The following is a 21,055-nucleotide window of genomic DNA, read 5'->3' as shown; positions in this document are numbered from 1 at the left end:
TGTCACTGCTTGTTGACATCATATTATTATGTCTGATTGCTAAAAGTTTTATTCTTTTTAATGTTTTGACCAGTTAACTCCATTCAACTGCGCTTGTGATTAAATTATATCGTTCAGCTATACTGTAGGCACCGCAAATTGCGTTAGAGGGCGATGACAGGCAATGATGAGCACTGTTTATGTAATGAAGTGAAACCTTAGTAAATTCCATGCAATATGGCAAAGCACAGCATTCGCTTTCTGCGCCCAGAAAAACACGCTATTAGCGATGTCGTTGTACATCGAGCCCTCGGTGCTCTCATACTCTGACCATACAATGCTAGTCAATAGTGCATCTTAAATCAATTTTTTGTCTGTCTGTCAGAAATAACTGCAACTTCTTTTGATTTCATAATGCATGCTAGTGGGTGTCAGTTACATTAGGCCCTCTTCGAACAAATAATTTTGTTTTGATTTAGTGTCATCTGTTATATGAATAATGTTTTTGCGATGGTTATTTGCATAATTAACATAGTGTAAATAATTTAATTGAAGTAAATCTCCTGTGGCGTCTGCGTTGATAGAGTAGTGAGCGGTTTAGGGACAGAAAGGGAGGAGTCACTCTACTCTTCAAGCCCCGCCCACTACAAGTCAGAAGTCCTGAACAGCACTGAGAAAGATTACACACACACACACACACACACACACACACACACACACACACATAAACACCTATTTTAGTTCCAGTCCTACCGTAATTTCCCGTCTATTAACCAAGGTTCACAATTATTTTATTGGTGTCTTTTGCATTTCTAATCCAAACTCAAACTATATCAAACTTCCAAAGAACACACACACACACACACACACACACACACACACAGAGAGATAGAAACGTGAAACGACACCATAGCCTAAAAAACCCTCATCTCAATCACTAATCTATCCCTCTTTGAGTTATTTAAAAAATGTCTGACAACAAGAGGTTTTGCAATGTTGACACATTACCTCCCTTAATATTTGTAGATTTAAAACATCTTCCACAGATGGCCTTGCTGGTGCCCATAGCCTTGTCCTGCGTGTGGGCAGTGAGTGGAATAACCATGTATTTCTCCTGACGCGTCTGCTTTTATATTGCAGCTGTTCCTCTCGTTTTGTCACCATGAAAGCTGTTGTGTGCATGTGGGAATAAATGTCTAGCATACCCATCTACTGTGTCTACCAGAGCACTGTACACACGCACAGTGTCCAGCTGTCGCACTATGCGCTCATAGGGATTTCAGCTCTTACTGAAACATTGTCATCGTTTAAATACTGCCACTAATAAAATGGAGCATAGTACAGTTTTAAACAGTCCTTTCTGGAATCATTATACCGCGCAACACTTACAACCTCTATACTCAACCAGACTCCACTGGAGAGCCCTCATAGCCCCTCCACCCCCCCCCCCCCCCCCCCCCCCCCCAATACTCCGTACACACACACACACACACAAATACTCACCCACTTACATACTGTACACACACAGACACACAAACACTCACCCACTAACATTCACACAAATAGACATCATTGGTGGAAAAGCCCTTTGCGCTTCCTTGTCTCCCCATATGAAAAGAGAGAGCACTTGAGAAAGTGCAGCGTGAGGGCCTGTGTGATAAACGACAACCTCTAAGTAGCCCGGCACAAAAGCATCTCATATATAATGCATAATCAGCAGATCCCCACTCCCATGGCCACACCAAATACTGGAAAGGGCCCCTGATCAATACCAAGAGTGGTGTTCCAGGCTTCCTGGACATCCCACAGCCCAGTGGGTCAGGGGCAGGCACCGAGCCGAGCCGCCGCACAAACCAAAGTTTCCAACAGCCTGGAGAAGAGGGGGAGGTGGAGTGTGTGTTTGTGTTTGTGTGTGTGTGTGTGTGTGTGTGTGTGTATGTGTCTGAGAATGAGAAAGAGTGTGTGTGTCTGAGAGAGAGAGAGAGAGAGAGAGAGAGGGAGGTGGAGTGAGTGAGTGAGTGTGCATTTGTGTATTTGTGTGTGTGTGCATTTGTGTTTGTGTGTGTGTGTGAGAGTAGAGTGTTGGAGGGAGTTGAGATAGTAGAAGGAATGATTGAACAGAAAAAGGGACTTGAGGGAAGATTGAGATGCAGAAATGAAGAAAGGGAGAGAGAGTGAGAGAGAGAGAAAGAAAATGAGGGAAGGAAATAAAAGCAAGTGTAGAGATAGCTGCCTCTCGGGGAGGGGGGTGGGGGTGTAGTTTTTGTGCTGGCTTGTAACAGGTGTGGGGGGCTGAGGGAGGCGCTGGCACTCTTGTGTTGTGTTGGGAAATTGAAGGCGGCAAACAATGCTCTATCTGGATGTTGGGAATGGGCTGCACACATTTAAATTGCAAATGCCTTTATCTGTGGGTGAAGTTTAAAAAGGAAAAGCGAAAAGAGTATCCGGTGCTTGAGTGCCTAAAAACCCCAAACAATAATAACAGGGCCATCCAGAAAATAAATGACTCCGTTTTTAACCCTGTAATGTGAGAATGGCCGTGGCTGCGGCCACTGGCTGGCCGGCGTGCCAGGAGAGTATGGCACCTCCACAGACGCCAGAGCTGCGCGTCCATCCGTCTCGCCCGCCTGTCTGCGGAGGCCAGAGGAACTGCTGAGCCACGGCTGCAGATTCTCATCACATTACCATTCGTCCCGGTGATGGACGGCGCCATTTCCTCAGGCTCGACCCACCGCTCAGGAGAGAGCACAGCAGGAACATAAACCAAACACACACACACACACACACACGCACGCACGCACGCATCCACACACACACACACACACACACACACACACACACACACACACACACACACACAGAGACACACAACATCCCAGCAGTCCACTGGTGCTAGTCCAGTTAGTGTGGGAAGTGCTACCTTCAGTCTGGCACGGATCACAGCGCTACTTGGCTGAGTCTGTTTACTGTAAATGCAGTGTGTGTGTGTGTGTGTGTGTGTGTGTGCGTCGATGGCTTGTCCTCGCCAGAGCCTGTATGTGTTTGGCTGCCGGAGCGTGCGGTGCTGTGCTTTTTTGATGCCAGTCTGCTGTGTGCTTGTTATGCACATGTAAACTGTGAGGGCGCGGGCCACAGTGTGGCTGATGTGTTCTGGCTGCAACAGAACTCATTTATTAGGGTTTCATTAGAGGATGCACCTGCTGTCTGTCTATGGCACACACACAAACACACACATACACACACACACACACACACACACTCGCTCCCTCAGTCGCTAGCTTTCTCCTGCTTTTTTCAATCTATTTCTCCCCCAACCTTTCTCTCTCTCTCTCTCTCTCTCTCTCTCTCTCTCTCTCTCTCTCTCTCTCTATCATCCTTTCTCACCCTCTTCATTCGTTTCTCTCTCTTTCAATCTCTTCTATTCTTTCTCTTTTTCTTTAGCTGCCTGCCCTCATTTCTATCTCTCTCTTTCCCTCTACTTATCTCTCTTCCCCCCCCTCTCTCTCTCACTATCTCTCTCTTGCTCTCTCTCACTCTCTCTATTAGTCTCTCGCTCTCTTTCTATTTTTTGTTCTTATCTCCTTCGCACATTCGTCTTTACAGTTCTCTCCTCTTTTTAGTTTGTTTTCAGCTGCCCCTCCTTTCCTGTTCGCAGCTATGTGAGTGGTGAGATGACACTGCCTGAAAATAGATATGCATGTAGTTCTATCTGTCGAGAGGTTTTTTTTTTTGCAGCTTGTTGAAATCCGTTGAAAAACGTTTGAGCTTATTGGGTGTGACTTGTGCCCGCAACAGCTTTGTTTGGGTTTTTTGGTGGATGTGTGATGTCAGGGTCGTAAAGGCCATCACCTGTCCACCTTCCAGAGAAGACCACAGATGAACGTCGAAGTGGAGACTAAATTAGACAGGCCCAGCTCTTCAGAGAGTACCTACTCTTCTAGCACAACTGACAACTGGACATTCTTAATCTACCACTTAGAAATTGATTTTCCTTCTTCTAGAACTGTTACTCCATTCTGTGCGAGTATGTTTATGGTTATGGTTATATGATTCAGCATGTTTTTGTAGTGGTTTTTGCTGCACTAACATTTCTTTGTCAAACTGTATTGTTGATTGTTCCCTTTTTCTAAGTGGCTTTCGATAGAAGAGTCAGCTAAGGTAAATGTAGACAGCGGAGGTTCTCTGGTGTTCCTGTCGTCAAAACCCTCCGTCAAAATAGATTTACTGATGTGAATGAATCAATAACGTACAATTAAGCAATAAGCCCTGAGAGGCCGTAGGTTACACTGATTCTACAACAGCTAAGGGGCGTTGTTAGGCATGACGGATTAGTGGAGTGCCTAAAACCCCACTTGCTGTTGTAGAATCAGTGTAACCTACGGACTCGAGTGGCTTATTGCTTTTCTAAAACTGTTATTGTAAATACCTGGCAAAGTTTCATAAAGTAAAGGCACAGCAACTAGAAATATAATTATTCCTAAATAATCATTCTTCCGCCAAGAAATATATTTCCTCTATCTGAGACGCAGTTACTTTTGTATCAAGTTATGGTAGCGCAGTAATATACAGTAGCAAAATGTGGTCAAGGTGTATGTTTATGCTACCCTGGAAATCCAGAGTTCTCGCGAGAGCACAATGTAATTGTCTCTGCGAGACACTCTGGCAATGAGCAATGATGCACGTTACTTTTACCCCTTGCATCCCGGGGAACCAGCTAAACTGATGAAGACAGCGCTGCAACGTTGGAGGATAGTAAACATTGGTCGTAGTGTTATCCGATTGCGTCGAAGTCCGAAATCATTCAGAGTAAACATTGGTTAGTGTTATCCAATTATAGCTAGTGTTATCCAATTGCGCGCAGTGAGATTTTTAAATGCATGCTTGTTGCCGCCCCTCGAGTTGGGCCATTACATTGTTTGTGGCCAGACCCTTAATCTTTCTAGATTACCAGGGTCTGGATTTTCCAGGCTATGTTTATGCTGCATTTTACAACGGCATCAAACGTGATTCAGCCAATCACAATCAAGGACCGGAACTATCAGTTTTAGAAGGCAGATTTTAAGTGATGGATACTTTTTTTTAGTATCTCTCTTTGTAGTATCTGAGCTTCTTATCATTAGTCTGCTTTGGCAAGAGATATGGTGGGAACAGAGAGAGTCTGGTGATGAAGACGAGGAGAAAGGGGAAGAAACGAAAGGAAATGGGCAAAAATCGAGACCATTCTGTGTGACTGTCGTTCCTGGGTGGCTGTCCTGTGAGACTGGACATTAGGGTGTGCTGGTGAGCTGGCCAAACTGGGGAGGGAGAGAGGGGGGGGGGGGGGGGGCGGAGAGAGAGAGAGAACAAAAGGGGGAGAGAGAGAGGGGCTAACTTGTGGAGCTGCACCACTGAGCCCAGACTAGAGAGAGAGAGGAAGAAAGGTTAGCAACACTAACTTTTTAAAAAGGAAAGGTATTTTTCACCCATTGTGTGTCTGTCTGTCTGTGTGTGTATATGTAAGTGGTTTGGTATATGTAAGCCCAGTCACTGGCCAGGCAGCGAGCACACGTGTGTCTGTCCGCATTGACCTTGTGGTGGGCTGAGCAGGGTTGGCTGTGCTGTAGCAGGGACGCCTGGCTCCTCTCCAGCTCCTCAGGAGGAACAGAAAGGGGCCACGCAGACTGCAGCTGCACCCTGGCCCTATTAATGTCCCCGTCCAGAGGGGGCAGCGAGGGAACCTCGCAGCAAGTGTGTGTGTGTGCGTGTGTGTGCCTGCAGGCGTGTGTGTGTGTACTTGAGTATGTGTTTTTGTGTGCTGCGTGCGTGCGTGTGTGGATGTTTATGTCTGTGTGTGTGTGTATGCGCAAGGGGGATTTAGGTTTTTTGTAGGACACAGTGTTAAAGTCTACCTGCCCAGGTGAGCTGAAGGCTGCACAAACCAGTGGCTTCAGGTGGCCCCTGCGGCAGGGCTTGAGCAAATCTGATTACGCAGAGCAAAGCGCGTGTGTGTGAGCTTTCCTTTGTGCTGCAGCTTACCGGTGGCACAATGCCCAGACAGTCGCAGTTCCCCTCTCTGGTCAATAAGCGTGAATAGCCAACTTCCATGACTTGTCCATTAGTGAATAGTCTTTAAGCATGGTATCACTATGTTGTGGTGATGTAGAACAACATCACCCTCAGCCCACAGGAATTCATGTCCCATTGTCTTTTCAAGGAGCTTTAGATTACCAACTTTGTTTAAGAACCCATAATTTTCTTTCAATCGTTCTCATTCTCTCTCTCTCTCTCCCTTCCTCCCTCTCTCTCTCTCCCTCTCTCTCTCCCTTTATCCCTCTCTCTCTCCCTCCCTCTATCCCTCCCTCTCTCTCTCTCTCCCTCCCTCTATCCCCCCCTCTCTCTGTCTGATGGTCTGTCTCTGTGTATCCCTCAGATTCTAATTTAAATTCAAATCAGCCTCATTGTGTGTGGTGTCAAAGTGAAAGGAGAAAGAAACGTGTCTGAATTGATTTGTGAAAAAAGAATGATGGGAAAGATGAAATGGGAAAAAAAGGGTACAGTCATAAATATGCATATATACAGTATCTACACGTGGAGAGATATGCCTTTGTTTATTTATTTGTTTGTTTGTCTGGGTTTTTTTGAGTGATGTAACACTCATCTCATCTTCTCAATCTCATCTCATCTTCTCATCTCTCAATTCGACTCAAGTCCAAGCCAAATTGGCCTTATAAGGTAAAATGTGTATTGCCATAACATGTTGAGAGTTGTGAGTTGATAGGGAGACAGAAAGAAAAACTTAAACATAAGGGGTCATCCCTCTCTCTTTCTTTCTCTCTCTCTCTCTCTCTCTCTCTCTCTCTCTTCTCTCTCTCTCTCTCTCTCTCTCTCTCTCTCTCTTTCTCTCTTTCTCTTTCTCTTTCTCTCTCCTCTGTACTCAATACAATATGCATTGCTATAAATGTACAAACATGTAAAAGCAAACCAATTGGATGGCAAAAGAACAATAACCCATTCTCTCTTTCTCCGCACTCTCTCACTCCTCCACCCTTCCCTCTCTCCCTGTCCCCATGCAATAGGAGCAGTGCAGCGCTGGGTCATGGCTGCTACTGCTTTGCGCTGCTGCGGTCAGTGCCGGCTGTCTTCTACGTGCTGCTGGTGACGGCGCTGCGCTACCACCTCTTCATCTGGAGCGTCTTCTCACCCAAGCTGCTCTACGAGGCCATGCACACACTCGTCACCGCACTCATCTGCGTCTTCTTCACCTTCATGGACCAGAGTCCGTCCCCCAGCAGAGCCTAACACCACGTCCTACTCCTCCAACTCCTTACTTCCTCCTCCTCCAGCCTTACCCCAGAAGAGCCTAACACCACCTCCTACTCCTCCACCTCCTCCCAGCCTTACCCCTCCCCCTAACACCACCCAGTCCCCGGCCCACACAGGCCACACTCCCCCACCCGCCCCCAGGCGTCCGAGGTGGGCTCCCTAAGCCAGGCTGGGAGGATGAGGCTGGAGGCTGAGCTGGCTGGATAAAAGACTGTGGTGGAGGTCTGGGGAGGAGGTCACAGGTCCAGCACAGACATGAGCAGACAAACTGAAGGGTGGTGAGAGCTTCTGGAGCATACAGAGCGTACAGAGAGACTTTGGCGTTCCCCTCCTGCAGAGCATCGCAGCGCTAAGCTAACTCGCAAGCTAAAGGATTACAGAATGTGTGCGGTCTACGTGAGAACGCCACTGTTAGCTTCACTCAGGAAAAGATTCCCCTGAATGTAACCGTTTTGAAAAAGCTACACTTCTTAACCATTTTACTGTCAGTGGTAGACCATCACACTGCATAAGAGATAATGGATAAGCATTTATCAGCTTGTCATGACTGATATGACAGATAGGTTGGATGACTGGCATAACCAACATATCAAACTTTGACATGTTAGAATATATTTATTAACTATCTGGCAAATATCCCTAAAGCTCTATAGTACTAGACTGATTTATTAGGCAAAGTAACATGTTGTATTGAGAGTTTTTTTAGCTTCTCGGAACTTTCTTAATACAGTTGCAATAAAAATTCATTCCACTTAATCACAAACTCGGAGCAGGAACTGTGCTGAAGTTCTAAAGTTCAACCACTTCATAAGGAAAACCCACGACGCTCAGCAGAAATCCCTCTTCCAATGATAACACAGTTAATGGAGGAGCATGTAGAATTAGAACGGTTAGAAGTAACGCCACATTCACAGATAACTCTGTGTCCGATTGATAATATATCATGTGTTGGCAGTTCTTATTACCCTATTACCATATTACTATAGCTTATATATATATATATATATATATATATATATATATATATATATATATATATATATTATACATTATTATATAGTATTTTTGCAAATCAGATGCGTTTTAGTGGTGTCTATTCAGTTACAGCAGAAAGTTAACTGCTGACATGTTTTTCCCTCTCTGAAGCTTACAGCATTTCGCTACCAAACACAATTGTGTTCTCGGAAATATAAACATTTACAGTCTTGCATTATACAAGGATATATGTGAGGGCCGTGATATTGAATATCCAGATTTACTCCGCCAGGAGGGAGGGAGGAAAGATTCTTTTTTTGTTGTTGCCATTGACGCTTTTTGTTTGTTTGTTTGTTTGTTTGGATATGGGCGTTTCTGTTGAGTGGGTTGTTGGTCTTGCATTAGGTTTATTTCAGGATGCCAGTTTTATACCAAAAACTTTTACAGTTGTGCCACTGAGGAAGCTGACAGGTCGTTGAATGTGATGCTGCAAAGATAAACCTCAGCTTATATCTCGCTACATAACTTACCGTAGTATGAAATCGTGACCGTGCAGTCAAAATGCTAATATAGGCAACAGTGAACCAGGTGATCTATTTCCTCACATATATCCACTTGTCCAGGTACAGTCAAATCATTCCAAAACTGTTTCTGCACTTTACAAAAGGTGACTACAACTGGGTAGAATTATCATCAAATGTGAATATCCATATTTTTATTTAATGCAACTTAATTTAAATTAATGCAGTTATTTGATTAAATTCACTGCATCCATGACACAGATCCATGACATGGATGGGCTTTGTCTGTTTCACCATGTAAGCTTTAAGAACATACTGTTATCGCATCTTGACCTTGGTTGCTCCCAATATTCTAAAGAATACAGTGACCATTTTGAGATATATCTATATTTAAGCATTTAAATTAATGTGGTGAAAATCTATTTGCCAGGATGTATATATATTCATGGTGTATTTATTTTTACCGTTCATTAAATCGTTGACTTAATGTAGATCAAATGTGGGCTTCACCTCTGTCCAGAGGCAGTAGCTGATGCAGGATCATACGCCTCTAACTATGCAACTATTTACCATGTCTTGCCGAGATGATTCTCCCAGACATGCCAGTAATCAATGCTTGTGTTAATGTTCTGTGCTGCACTGAAGCTCAGGTCTCTTTGAAGCTCAAAGGTTTGAGGATTATTGATGATTGACAGCTCTTTGAAACCTTGGGAAGTGAATGTGCTGCATCCATTCCGACAGTGCACAGGAAGTTTCTGAGAAGGATGCCAACTTTTTAAAACTACTGGCAACTAACTGGGAATTGTAATAGCTAAACATCAGACATTATTTGCTTAAATATTCCTGACTGAAATGCTATTTTGGTTAACACCTTTTGACTGTTATCTATGGGAACTAATAGAAATGATAAGTGACGCTTTGTTAAAGGGATTCGTTCACTGTTTGCTTTGATGTTCTTATGACATGGTGGTGTGTTTTGAATGATTTATTGTCCTTTTTTTCCTCTTTTTGTTTGTAATCAAGTACTTTTTTGATATGACTTTCTGAGGGTCATTTCAGTATGTTACATATATGTAACCAGTGAGTCACGACGATGTGGATGAATATTTTGTGTTGATTTTAGGAGGGTGAACCTGAGCCACAGCTTCTCACTAATATTGGGTTGAGCAGTTGATACCCCGAATCGAATAATGCATTATACATGAGCCAAATTCACACTGGTCAGCCGGTCAGGCTACAAGCAGCACCAAATCCCTCTAGCAAGAGAACTCGAAATCGTGAAGACATTCCTTTCCTCTCACGTCACCTGAGCTTATTTCTGCCATTCATAAAGTGCGCTGTCTCCTGAGATTCTTAGAAAAGAGTGACAGATTTCACAGTGCGAGTCTTTTGCTCAGTTCAGTGAATATGAATTATGCATCCAGGCTCTGCCCTCGAGGGGATCTCTCTCCGACCCAGCCTCCGCGAGGTAGACCCTTGCACATCCAACAGCAGCTGTCCCCATCCCAACACAACTGTCATTGTTGCGTTTGTGCAAAACACCTGGCGGCCGGTAGCCTTATTTGATGAAGATTTCAAATTGGATAGGCAGGGAAGACACACACGCCAGAAGCAGACAGGCCTCTAAGCTGTAAGTGATTGCTGGCGGCCTCCCAGCAAGCTGGAGCTGGCTTTCTGCTCCCCAGACACACACACACACACACACCACCGGCTCTCCCAGGGTTATTATGAGTCTGATAATGAAAATTTAGGGGTGTGGAGGGGGGGGGGGGAGGGTGCTGTGCTGGGCGGGAACGGAGTGGCGCGAGATGGAATTGTTTGTGTGATCTGATTGGCCCGTCGGCGGGCCGCTCTGATGCCCGCTCTCCTGCCAGCCCTGCTGAACGCCACTCTGAGCTCCTTATCAGCTGCAGAGCAGCGCTCTCCATCTCAACACTCCGCCTGTCTGCCGCCCCCTCTCTCTTCCCCTCGCCATCTCTCTTACTTTCTCTTCCTTCCTCGCTCTGTTTCTCTCTCTCTTTTTTTCTGACTCTCTCTCTTTCCCCCTCTCTTTCTCTCCATCAGCTTCCCACTCTTTCTTTCTTCTTCTACTTTTCTCTCTAATATACTCTTGCCCTCCCTCTCCTTTTCCTCTTTGTCCCTTGTTTCCTCTTTTCTCCTCCATTTCTCACATATCACATCTCTTTTCTTCTTGCCTTTCTCTTCATGTCCCTCTCTCTTTGTATTCCTCTCTTTTGTGGCGGTCTCCTTCAGCTGCTCCCTCCCTCTGCTTTGGCTGCACCGTCCACTGTTCCAGATCAGGATGAGGCACAGCATCCCGTCCTACAGGGCATCTTCCTGAGCTCCCTCTCTTTCTTTCTTTCTCTCTCACTCTTTCTCTTTTCTCTCTTTCTCTCTCTTCTTCAGTTCCTTAATGTAAGACCCCCCACACAACTGACAGGTTATTTATGGTCAGGATGATTGGCATGCAGGGCTTTCTCTCTCTCTATCTCATTCCCCTCCGCCCTGGAGTGATGTGGCAGTCTGAGGATCTGATTACAAGATGGCTCTCCTCAGGTCCAACCCCGAGTCGTCTATCACAAGTCTCGTCGCCCCTCACCTTCACACTGGACAGAGCTTGGCACATGTGCTAATTCGTTTGGAGGAGTGGGTGGGCAGGGAAAGGCATTAGCATTCTCATTCCTATGGAGTTTGGAAAGGTACAGAGGCAGGGAGAGAGAGACATACACATCATCCTATTATTATTCTGTTTTTTTTACTGCTGTTAATTCTACATCCTATATGCCCCCCCTACACACACACACACACTAATATATATGCCCCCCTCCCTTTTTTTCTTAAATGGCCTTGTTATGTATGTTACTGTCAACCCAAACAGTCATGCTAATAAAGCAAATGTGAATTTGAGAGAGAGGCAGATGGACACACCGCATGGGGAGGCGGGTGCAGTGGCAGTCTTGAAAGAAGTTCCATGTTCCCACAGAGGTTAACTGAAGCATGGATGCTGGGGAGAGATGGTGAGACCTCCAAACCCTGGGCTAATCCCTCTATTTACTCTGAATTCACTGTGCAAATTGCTCATTCGCGGAGGAGGCTGAGGCTAGGAGTTTAGCAATTGAGCCACGGCACCATTTGACTGAAGGGCGATGGAAATGCAGACGTACCACACTTAAAAGTTCCATGAACTTCCTTCCCCCTGCAAGGGGAGGCCACAAAAAGAGCCCAATCTATTTTTAGCTCTTCTGCTGAAGGGATCTTCAGGCTGCCTTGTGGCCTGCACCATATTTGCTGTATCATCCATTTAGTCTGCAAATCATCATATTTTTTCCTCTGAAGAACTTGTATAATCTGAGGCAGTGGAGTCCTCTGCTCCCAGCTATTAGGACCTTTGCTTGCTTTTTTACACCTCTGTTTCTTTTTGGTCTCCATGGTCACAGAACGGTAGAGCTCACCCACACTTGGGTCTCCATGGTCACGGAACGGTAGAGCTCACCCACAGGTGCTGTCTTAGCAGTTCTTGTTTAGAAGGAGAGTCCGTCACTGAGAATTCTGGGTAATTTTTTCGTAATGATGGTGTCAATGGAGCATTTAATGTCCACCGTGCCTAAATTGTCCTTGTCATGGTTACTACTCTAGTTTGAGTGTTTACCGTTTACCATGTCTTTAGCTTCAGTTTTGATTGTTCCATTGCTACTGTGTTACTGTGGAAACCTGCATTATATCATTTGCTTATTTCTCTTTGTTTCAATCATTATTCTTTTTTGGTGTAATTTGTGATTGGTCGATATCTTCACTTTTATGTTTTAAAAATGTATTTCTTTGTTAAGACTTGATAACCTCCATCAGTTTAAACCAGTTCACTGTACCTTAATGAGTGATTGGTAGTTTACCAACCCTTTGAAACTTTCTCCGAATAAAAATAGCTGGTTTCCCAAGAGTGGCTTTTTGTACAATCACTTCTAAGGCTGGATCTATAGCAGATTGATCTGATAGGGCCTAAGAGAACAGATCAGAGGCGAGAGGCACGCCTGTTCTCTGCTGCTTTACAGCCGTTTTTACTGAAGGAGCAATTTGTCCTGTGAAGCCATTTAAGGAGCAAGATGGATAGAGCCCATTCACTCTTATTGTTCGGAGCAACACCCTAATGCCGCGGTGAAGAACAGAAGCTCATCTGGAGAAATAAATCACTATGTGAGATGGACTGAGCAGGTGCCTCATGACCTATTTATTCCTGGAGCTGGAAACTTTCGAACTTATCTGGCCTTCATGTTCGTTTGGTTTGGTTTGTTTTATCTTCGTTAAAATGATTGCAGGGGGTTTAGAGGGCAGGCTTATACAATTCTTAAATGCATAAACAAGTTCCACAGTTCTGACTGCAATGGCATGAGAGTCAGAGCCAATGCAGATCACCAGCAAATATTCTAATCTTGTTACTAAACCTCCAGGGCTCACATACTGCAGTCATTTTCTTCCACGTTTGTTGCCACCTTGTCTTAACCCCTGTCAGCATGGCATCTGTGAGGGGGTGAAGCGCTGCTGCAAGTAGTATTTTTAGATAATATTTTTAGGCCCAACCCTCATGCCTGAATGTGCCATAAATCACATCTCCTTATTAAATCCAGTAGATACCTCCCCAAACAGCCATTTGTCATCGACGAAATAATGTCCCTTTTTCTGTGCATTCTGGAATAAGATTGCCCAGGATACCAAGAGCATCTGTGCCCTGGCTCCCCTGTGAGCTCTATTTCGGCACCTCATCACACTGTAATACCTCTCTGATGCCTCTTTAAAATAATATATTTTTCTGAGGTTTTAGTGGCCTCAACGTGTGCAAACCCCCGACGCTGGATTAAGACCTGTTGCGACGGAGCGTGCTGGAGCTCCCAAATCAACGCCTCACTAAAACAGACACAAGTGCCGGATGGATCGGTGCAGTAAAAACCTGACGTGGGCGTCAAAGTCCCAAGTGCCCCCCCCCCGACCCCCCCCCCCCCCCCCAAAGACCACGAGGGCGGAGGAGGCCTTATTGAGTTCCACAGCAGTGAGAGTGAAGTTAAATCTGATGACTTTAGCACTGAGGAGCTGTACCGCTAAGTCTCTTCCTCTCACCCACCCACGACCCCCCCACCCCCCCAACCTCCACCCCACTGACAAAACAGGTGGAGAAGGAAGGGTGGGGGCGGCAATCAGCTGGGATTTCTCTCTCTAGACACTGCAATAGACATGCCCTCGTCTGGCAGCCGATGTGTTGGCGGACATATTGGCTCAAGCTGACCAGGGGGGTGGACAGATTGACGAAGGGTTTTTTGGACGTTGAGGCTTCGCGTTGTTTAAAGCAGATGGAGTTTCTCACTGCAGCCTGAGACACTTGGAGGCGAAAGTTAAGCGAAGGACATTCAAACAAGAGGGAGATGGTGGTGGGGGGTCTGGAGGGTTGGGGTAAGGGGGGGGTCGTAGAGGCTATTTATGAATATTCATCCGGCGAGGGCCATACTATACCTCAAAGGGATTACACGTTATGCAAGGCTTTTCTCTCCTCTCACTGAGGGGGTGCATCATGTCGGCATAATCATTTACTGCAGAGGGGCAGAGAGAGACACTCTTGGGTTTTTTCCCCCTGCTCTTTTCTCGTAGGCTTTTCAAAGGGTTTAGCAACTTCTCTCACTTTTTGACAGCTGAGCTGACTGGCGGTTGTTTGTGTCAAGAAAGTTTCAGACTTTTAAGACTTTAAAGAAAATCCTACTGACCAGGTCAGTGCTTTGTTCCTGTGTGAGGAAGCTGGCCCCCACACAGCCTTGTCTCCTGGGGTCACTCTCAGGCTCACAAAGCATTGAAATGTTAGATACTGAATACAGATAACATATTAAGTAAGGGATAATGTATTGTCCGCCGGTAATTATCAGAAAATAAGTCCCGACAGGGAGAACAGAACCCCGATGCACAGCGGAGGGGTTTTGCTTCGACCTGAAGGGACTTATTTTCTGATAATTTACATACATTATCCCGCTTATTACACGGCTACTTGCCAAAACGAGAAAAGAACCCTAACACAATGGGTCTTTAAAATTATTTTGCTACCGTTTTGTGTCTTCTGTTGACAAAATAAATAGTTCGCCACACAGATAGAACTTGACAGTTTCAGGTGTTGCGTGGCAACGTCTTACTAGCTTACTTTCCCTTTCAAATAAATTCCATTGCGAACAGACGTCTTGCGGAGGGATATGAAAGACGTTAATCAACCCGTTGCCATTGACAGCGGTGATTATATACTTTGCCGGTGATTTATATAGATTTAACATAGGCCCGAACGTTGGGAAGGCCCATTCATGTGAATGGAACTTTCTGCAGCACTCTGAAGAGCCGTGTAATAAAGGCTATGAAATGTGCTAGACAAGAAAGAAAAATTCTATGTTTAACTGGTTTAATTTCAACTCCTGAACAACTAGCCAACACCTTCTAACAACACTGAATTGCTCTGTGATGGCACAGAAACATTCTTTAGTGCATTTATTTGTGCATTTATTGTGAATAATGGATATATCAAATGAATATAACTGAGCAATATCCCATTTGTTTTTTAACTTACTAAATTCTGACCCTCTCATTTTCCCCCTAAAGCATTCTCTGAAGATCACTATGAGACCAGAGCTAAGAAGTGTATTGTTTAGGAAATGGCTCAAGTCACACATGACCTCACATACAGTAAGTAGAGGTAGGAGCAGGACTGTGCCCTGTGTGTGAGAAAGTACTCCAAATCCAGAGACCAACAGCTAGATGACTAACGGGCTTGTCTGGTGCCAGCTTGTTGAGTTCAGTGTAATGTCACTCTCGGTGCTAAGCAGAGGTTGTGTTATGTTTGTGTGTGTGTGTGTGTGTGTGTGTGTGTGTGTGTTGTGAGGTGGGAGGGTTGTGTGTGTGTGTGTGTGTTGGGGGGTTGTGCCTGTCTGGGAAGCTCAGAGCTGCAAATGTTTGTCAAAAGAACACAGATTCTTCTCTCTGACTCCTCTATGTAAGTCCAAGACAGAGCAGAATCCCTGTGTTGAGTGTGATGTTGCCTGCCAGAAATCAGGGATTTACTGTGTTTAATTTCAGTTACAGGTTCCCTGAAGGAAACATCTGCGCTATATTGAGATGAGATTTTAACAGCTCTCCAGTGTCCATACATTGTAGGCCTAGCACTACACATGCTCCCCCACACAGACAGAATCATAATGAAGTGTGGGGTTTAGACCAATGGGACACCAAGGGACTCACTCGTAAAAGAACCTGCATTTAACAACAAAGCATGTCATTTTTAATCCTGTCAGGTTACAACAGATCATCAACATATTCTGGCACAGCAACTACTCCAGGTCCTCCTGCAAGCTCTCTCTGAAAGTATACACATTTTGGAGTCTGGAGTCTTCCTGGTGCAGTAAGGCTGCTGCATTAACTTCAAGGAGAGGTAAAGATTTTGACAGACCACACACATTGACTTGCTGGGTCAGACAGCCCTCACAGTGCTTTTCAGTCTCCTCCTCTTGCATGGGCAGAGATTGGTTCTGCTACATCTTTTCCCCGGCAGCCCACGGTTGCATTGAATATGCGCTATGCGCTTGCCGTCAAACATGTTCAGCTTGTTAGGAGCGAGAGATTACTTTCAACGGATGTTCACATCGAGCCAAATCTGATCTCAAATTCAGATGAGCATCAGGTTGGCAAACGTGAATCCAGCGGCAGAGTCCCGGAGCGAATGACTCAACCGCACTGATGGATTGCATATGTGATATGCACAGTAATATGTAGCCAAGCAGCAGTCAGTCCTACTGTGGGAAGTAATAGAACGGATGTGTAAATAACTATTTTGCTCAGTGTGTGGGGGCTCTCTGCGGAGATTGTTGCAAGAGAGAGAGAGAGAGAGTGTGTGTGTGTGTGTGTGTGTGGTGGATCTTGTCAACAGTGTGATGATACTGTTTTCCTCAGTAAGAGTAAGAGGGACTATTTTGAGAGTGAGTTAATGTTTTCAACAACATTAGTAGTAATAAGTAGTAAGGGTTTCCTTCACTAAGAGGAAGTGTCTCCCTTAGTAAGATATAGATAGATAGAGAGAGAGATTTCAACTAGAGCGGCTAAAGAGAAGTAGCGTCAGCTCCCTGTGTTTCATGGTGAAGCAGCGTTAGCTCCCTGTGTTTCATGGTGAAGTAGCGTCAGCTCCCTGTGTTTCATGGTGAAGCAGCGTTAGCTCCCTGTGTTTCATGGTGAAGTTCGTTAGCTCCCTGTGTTTCATGGTGAAGCAGCGTTAGCTCCCTGTGTTTCATTGTGAAGCAGCGTTAGCTCCCTGTGTTTCATTGTGAAGTTCGTGCTGGTATGAGTTTGTGCTGGTATGAGTTCGTGCTGGTATGAGTCTGATTTTTTGGGTTTGTCAGTTTGGCCCTTTTCCTTTGTTGTTTATTTTTGCTATTCTTCTTCATGTAGTCTTACCAACTTTTTAATTGTTTACTGTTAACAGTACAGGACAAAAGTGTCTGCTAAATACCATAAACATAACCATAACCATAACATAGAAAGAAATTAAGAGTCAATTCCAGAGTGTGAATGAGAGTGTTTGTGAGTGAGTTACAGTATTGTCCTCAGTGAGTGAGTAGGTGAGTGAGTTTGTGAGCGAGTTAGTGTTATTTTCAGTGAATGAGTGAGTTAGAGTGTTGTTCTCAGTAGGAAGTGAATGTGTTTGTGAGTGAGTTCGAGGACGGTCCTCAGTAGGAGGTGAGAGTCCATGTGTGAATAGAGGATAAGGCTCTAAGAGGCACAGAGTTGGTGAGACGTCCTGTAAGCAGTGGCTGGGGTTGGGGTGAGGGTTGTGAAATCTGGCCGTGCCACTGTGGCCGAGCCTGTTTCCCAGAGCGCTACCTCTTTGCTCCATCTCTCTGGCTCACTTGCTTAATCTCTCTCATTCTTTTTTTTCTCTCTCTCCTTAGCCACTCTCTCTCTCCCTCTGTGTCCCCCTCTCTTCATCTCTCTCTCTCTCTCTCTCATTCCACTTTGATCCTTCAGGAATTGTCTCTCTGCCAAAAGGCAGCTGGAGCCGAGTCAAACGATTTAAAGGAGCTGGAGATATTTCTAAAAATACAGAGGGCTGGGGGAGCTATTGATTAATGACTGTTTTGTGTGTGTGTGTGTGTGTGTGTGTGTGTGTGTCTGTGTGTCTGTGTGTCTGTGTGTGTTAGTGAAGAGGGTAGCCTCACCGTGGCTGATTTTTGGACCCCACCTCAACCCCCCAGAGTCCAGACTGAGTCGTCCGTTCCATGTTTTTGGGCTGCACTGCAGGCCCGGTGGGAGGCTGACTTCATCATGGGTCTGAATCAATGCCAGAGCAGCACCCAGCTGACAGGCCCAGAGCAGCCCGCTAGTCGCATGGAGCCTGTCGGCCCCACTGGCCATCTCTACTGAATCCCAATGAGACCAGGTCAGACCTGCAGCTAGAGTGTCTGACTCATCTGGAGGGAGCACATACTTATTAACACGTGTGTGTGTGTGTGTGTGTGTGTGTGTGTGTGTGTGTGTGTGTGTGTGTCAGATAGCATGTGTGTGACAGATAAGATGTCACTTGAGCCTCTTAAAGTTTGTGTTTGCCTGACGTATGACAGGGCTTTCAACACAGAACATCCGCATAATTTATCTGAGACAAATGGATGTCCATGTACGTACATAGATCCTACTAACAGTAGATGGTCTCTCCCTGGAGTCCCATGGAGTTGCCATAGGCCTTACAGTTGACGTTAGTGTTTTCGTCATGGCAACCAGTGTCGCCAGTGTCAGCATGCCATGCCCCCCACACCACACACACACCCCTGACACACCCACACACTCTTCTGTTCCCCTCAGGTGAGGTGACTCTGATCAGTATGTACGGCTTGACTCTGAGCAGCAGAGAGTGCCAGACACTGATGCACTGATGCGCCGGCACTCTTGCTCGCCAGGCAGGCAGGCAGGCAGGCAGGCAGGGGAAAAACACCCCACCAGACGACTGACAAAGGCAGAAGCAAAATCAATAGAACGGCAAAAAGGAGAGGGATGAAATGAGAATACTACAGAGGTGAAGTCAGGAGAGAGGGAGTGAAATATGTGGATCTCTCTCTCTCTCACACACATACACACACACACACACACACACATACATACATACACACGCACTGTGCAATTGGTGTTGCTGTTGAGCTGTCCAAGGGACTTTTACAGTATGCCGTGTCTATACATCCAGTCAAAATACTTTTACACAGTGTACATGGAAATTGTGTGTTCATCTCAGAAACTGTGCATAAGAGTGTACACTATGTATATTTTCCTTTTAGAATCATTTAAAAAAGATCTTGTCAAATAGATTAGCAAAAATGAAAGACGAGCTGCGTTTCTGTGGCATACATTTTGCATGAACAGCCTGCACTCTTGTTTCCCCGCCTGCCTGAAATGGAGATCGCACAATTCCCATTCCCCGGTACTCGGCTATTAAAATTCAGTTTGCACATTAGAACATCTTCTTCACTTCCTATGTGAAGCTTTCGTCATTTAAAACTGTGACCCGCCGAGGAGACTTTATTTAGGGGAGAGCAACGTTCTTCCGTTTCCACTTGTTGTTCCACTCTGAATCGGGACGGCCTCTCTGTTGCTCTGCAGGAAGAACTTTCATCTCCCGCTCTCACCCAGACATGAAAGAGGGAGATGGAGAGAAGAGATGTGGAGATGTGTGTGTGTGGGGGGGGGGGGACGGACGGTTGGTGACAGCAGTTGCATAGCAATGAAATGCAGTCACCTCTTTCATGGACGTCTTGCCTCCTGTGACTCAAAAGAGGGAGAAGAAGGAGAGAGAGTAGGCTTCAGGAGATGCAACTCCTTGAAACTCCTCGACCTGCCTCACACACAGTGCTGTGTGAGCACGTGCACTCCCCGAGCACAAAGGCACTTTTCGAGTGCTGTGTGTGTGTGTGTGTGTGTGTCTGAGTATGTATGTGCCTTTACGCATATGTGTGTGCGCGTACACCTGTTTAAGTAAGTGTGTGCTTTGATCTAATGGAAATCTACATTCATTTTAACCCAATGTGTAAAGTTGGGAGTGCACGGAACTGATATGGTATGCCATGAAGGACTATAGAAGTTGAAATGAGAAGAAGATCAGAAGAAACCATACCTACCTTGTCAGCCAGGCTCAAAAGGAGCTGCTTCTAGTTGCCATCGGCATTCTAAGAGCATTGCATGTTGCTATGGCAGAAAGAAGCTTTCAGGGGGCTTTCAGAGGGCTTAGGAACAAAACAGCTGTGCTTTCTCCCCAACATAGCCATAAATAGACCTACAGTTTACCACACTTGGGTGACAAACACTACCTTAATAGAAACTTCATATCAGATTTACCATTCAAGTTATTTCCTCATTCAAATTCTTTGCTGTTCCAGAGAGAGTGCTTTGAAGTCGAGAATGAATCACAAACATCTGAAAATTATGCCTTCTGGAGCTTGCTTTTTTTCCCCTTTCTGTTTGTTTTGTTTCTGGAGCTTGCTTTTTTTCCCTTTCTGTTTGTTTTGTTTCTGGAGCTTGCTTTTTTTCCTTCCTTACACACCTTTCTACTGGCAACACTGCACACATAGGCCTGAACTTGTGCACACCTGTCAGGCAGTACCTCAATGGCATTCTATGCCACACTGTGCATCGCTGACACTGCACAGTGACCTCTAACCCCACCCTCTGTAACAAACTGGACAGATAGTTCTCAGTGATCATGGCAGGTGGGAGTTGATTCTGACTCAGACCGACTCTGGTGCTGGGAGAGCTCGGTGGGAGGGTCAGAGGTGAACCTGAAATGAGGTGGTGGCTGGTTTGCTCCAATCAGCAGATCTCCGCTGGATCTGTGCACAGGGTGGTGTTAGGGGTTGGGTTGGGTGGAGCGAGCATGTGTGCAAGGGGAAGGTCATGTCTCCCTGGCATCTTCTCCTCCTGGATGCTCCATCTCTCTTCTATATACAACTCTGGAAAAAATGTTTGATGTTGATGGTCATATTCAAATATTTAGACAGCACTGCAAATGTGAATATGACCGTCAACTCATTCGAATGCCACTTAGCAACCGTAGGATGTGCACTGGTCTCTTTTTTTCCAGAGCTATACATATACATATACAGTACATATACATATACATGTAATTTTTAATTTATATATATATACTATACATATAATTTAGCTGTTCCTAGTGTAGACTCCGTTGTGTTGACCACTCGGCTCAGTCCTGCACTCACCCCGAACTGCTGGAGCCA

The 21,055-nt window shown here is 45.4% G+C and overlaps 1 protein-coding gene across 3 annotated transcripts in view; it reads left to right on the top strand.

Annotated features, from left to right (window-relative positions):
- pigg (phosphatidylinositol glycan anchor biosynthesis class G) overlaps nt 1-7,755 on the top strand; it is a 112,917-nt gene extending 105,162 nt beyond the window's left edge. For 2 of the 3 annotated variants that reach the window (XM_042062097.1, XM_042062099.1), the window contains one exon: nt 7,032-7,755. In XM_042062097.1, coding sequence (XP_041918031.1) covers nt 7,032-7,257 — 226 coding nt within the window. In that variant the 3' untranslated portion in view covers nt 7,258-7,755. The remainder of the gene's footprint in view (nt 1-7,031) is intronic. The other variant, XM_042062098.1, reaches the window with a different exon arrangement.
- Nucleotides 7,756-21,055: the final 13,300 nt, after the last annotated feature.

Source organism: Alosa sapidissima, chromosome 14, assembly GCF_018492685.1.
Source record: "Alosa sapidissima isolate fAloSap1 chromosome 14, fAloSap1.pri, whole genome shotgun sequence".
Lineage (NCBI taxonomy): Eukaryota > Metazoa > Chordata > Actinopteri > Clupeiformes > Clupeidae > Alosa > Alosa sapidissima.
The sequence above is the reverse complement of the archived record's forward strand: the minus strand, read 5'-3'. Positions and strand labels throughout refer to the sequence as shown.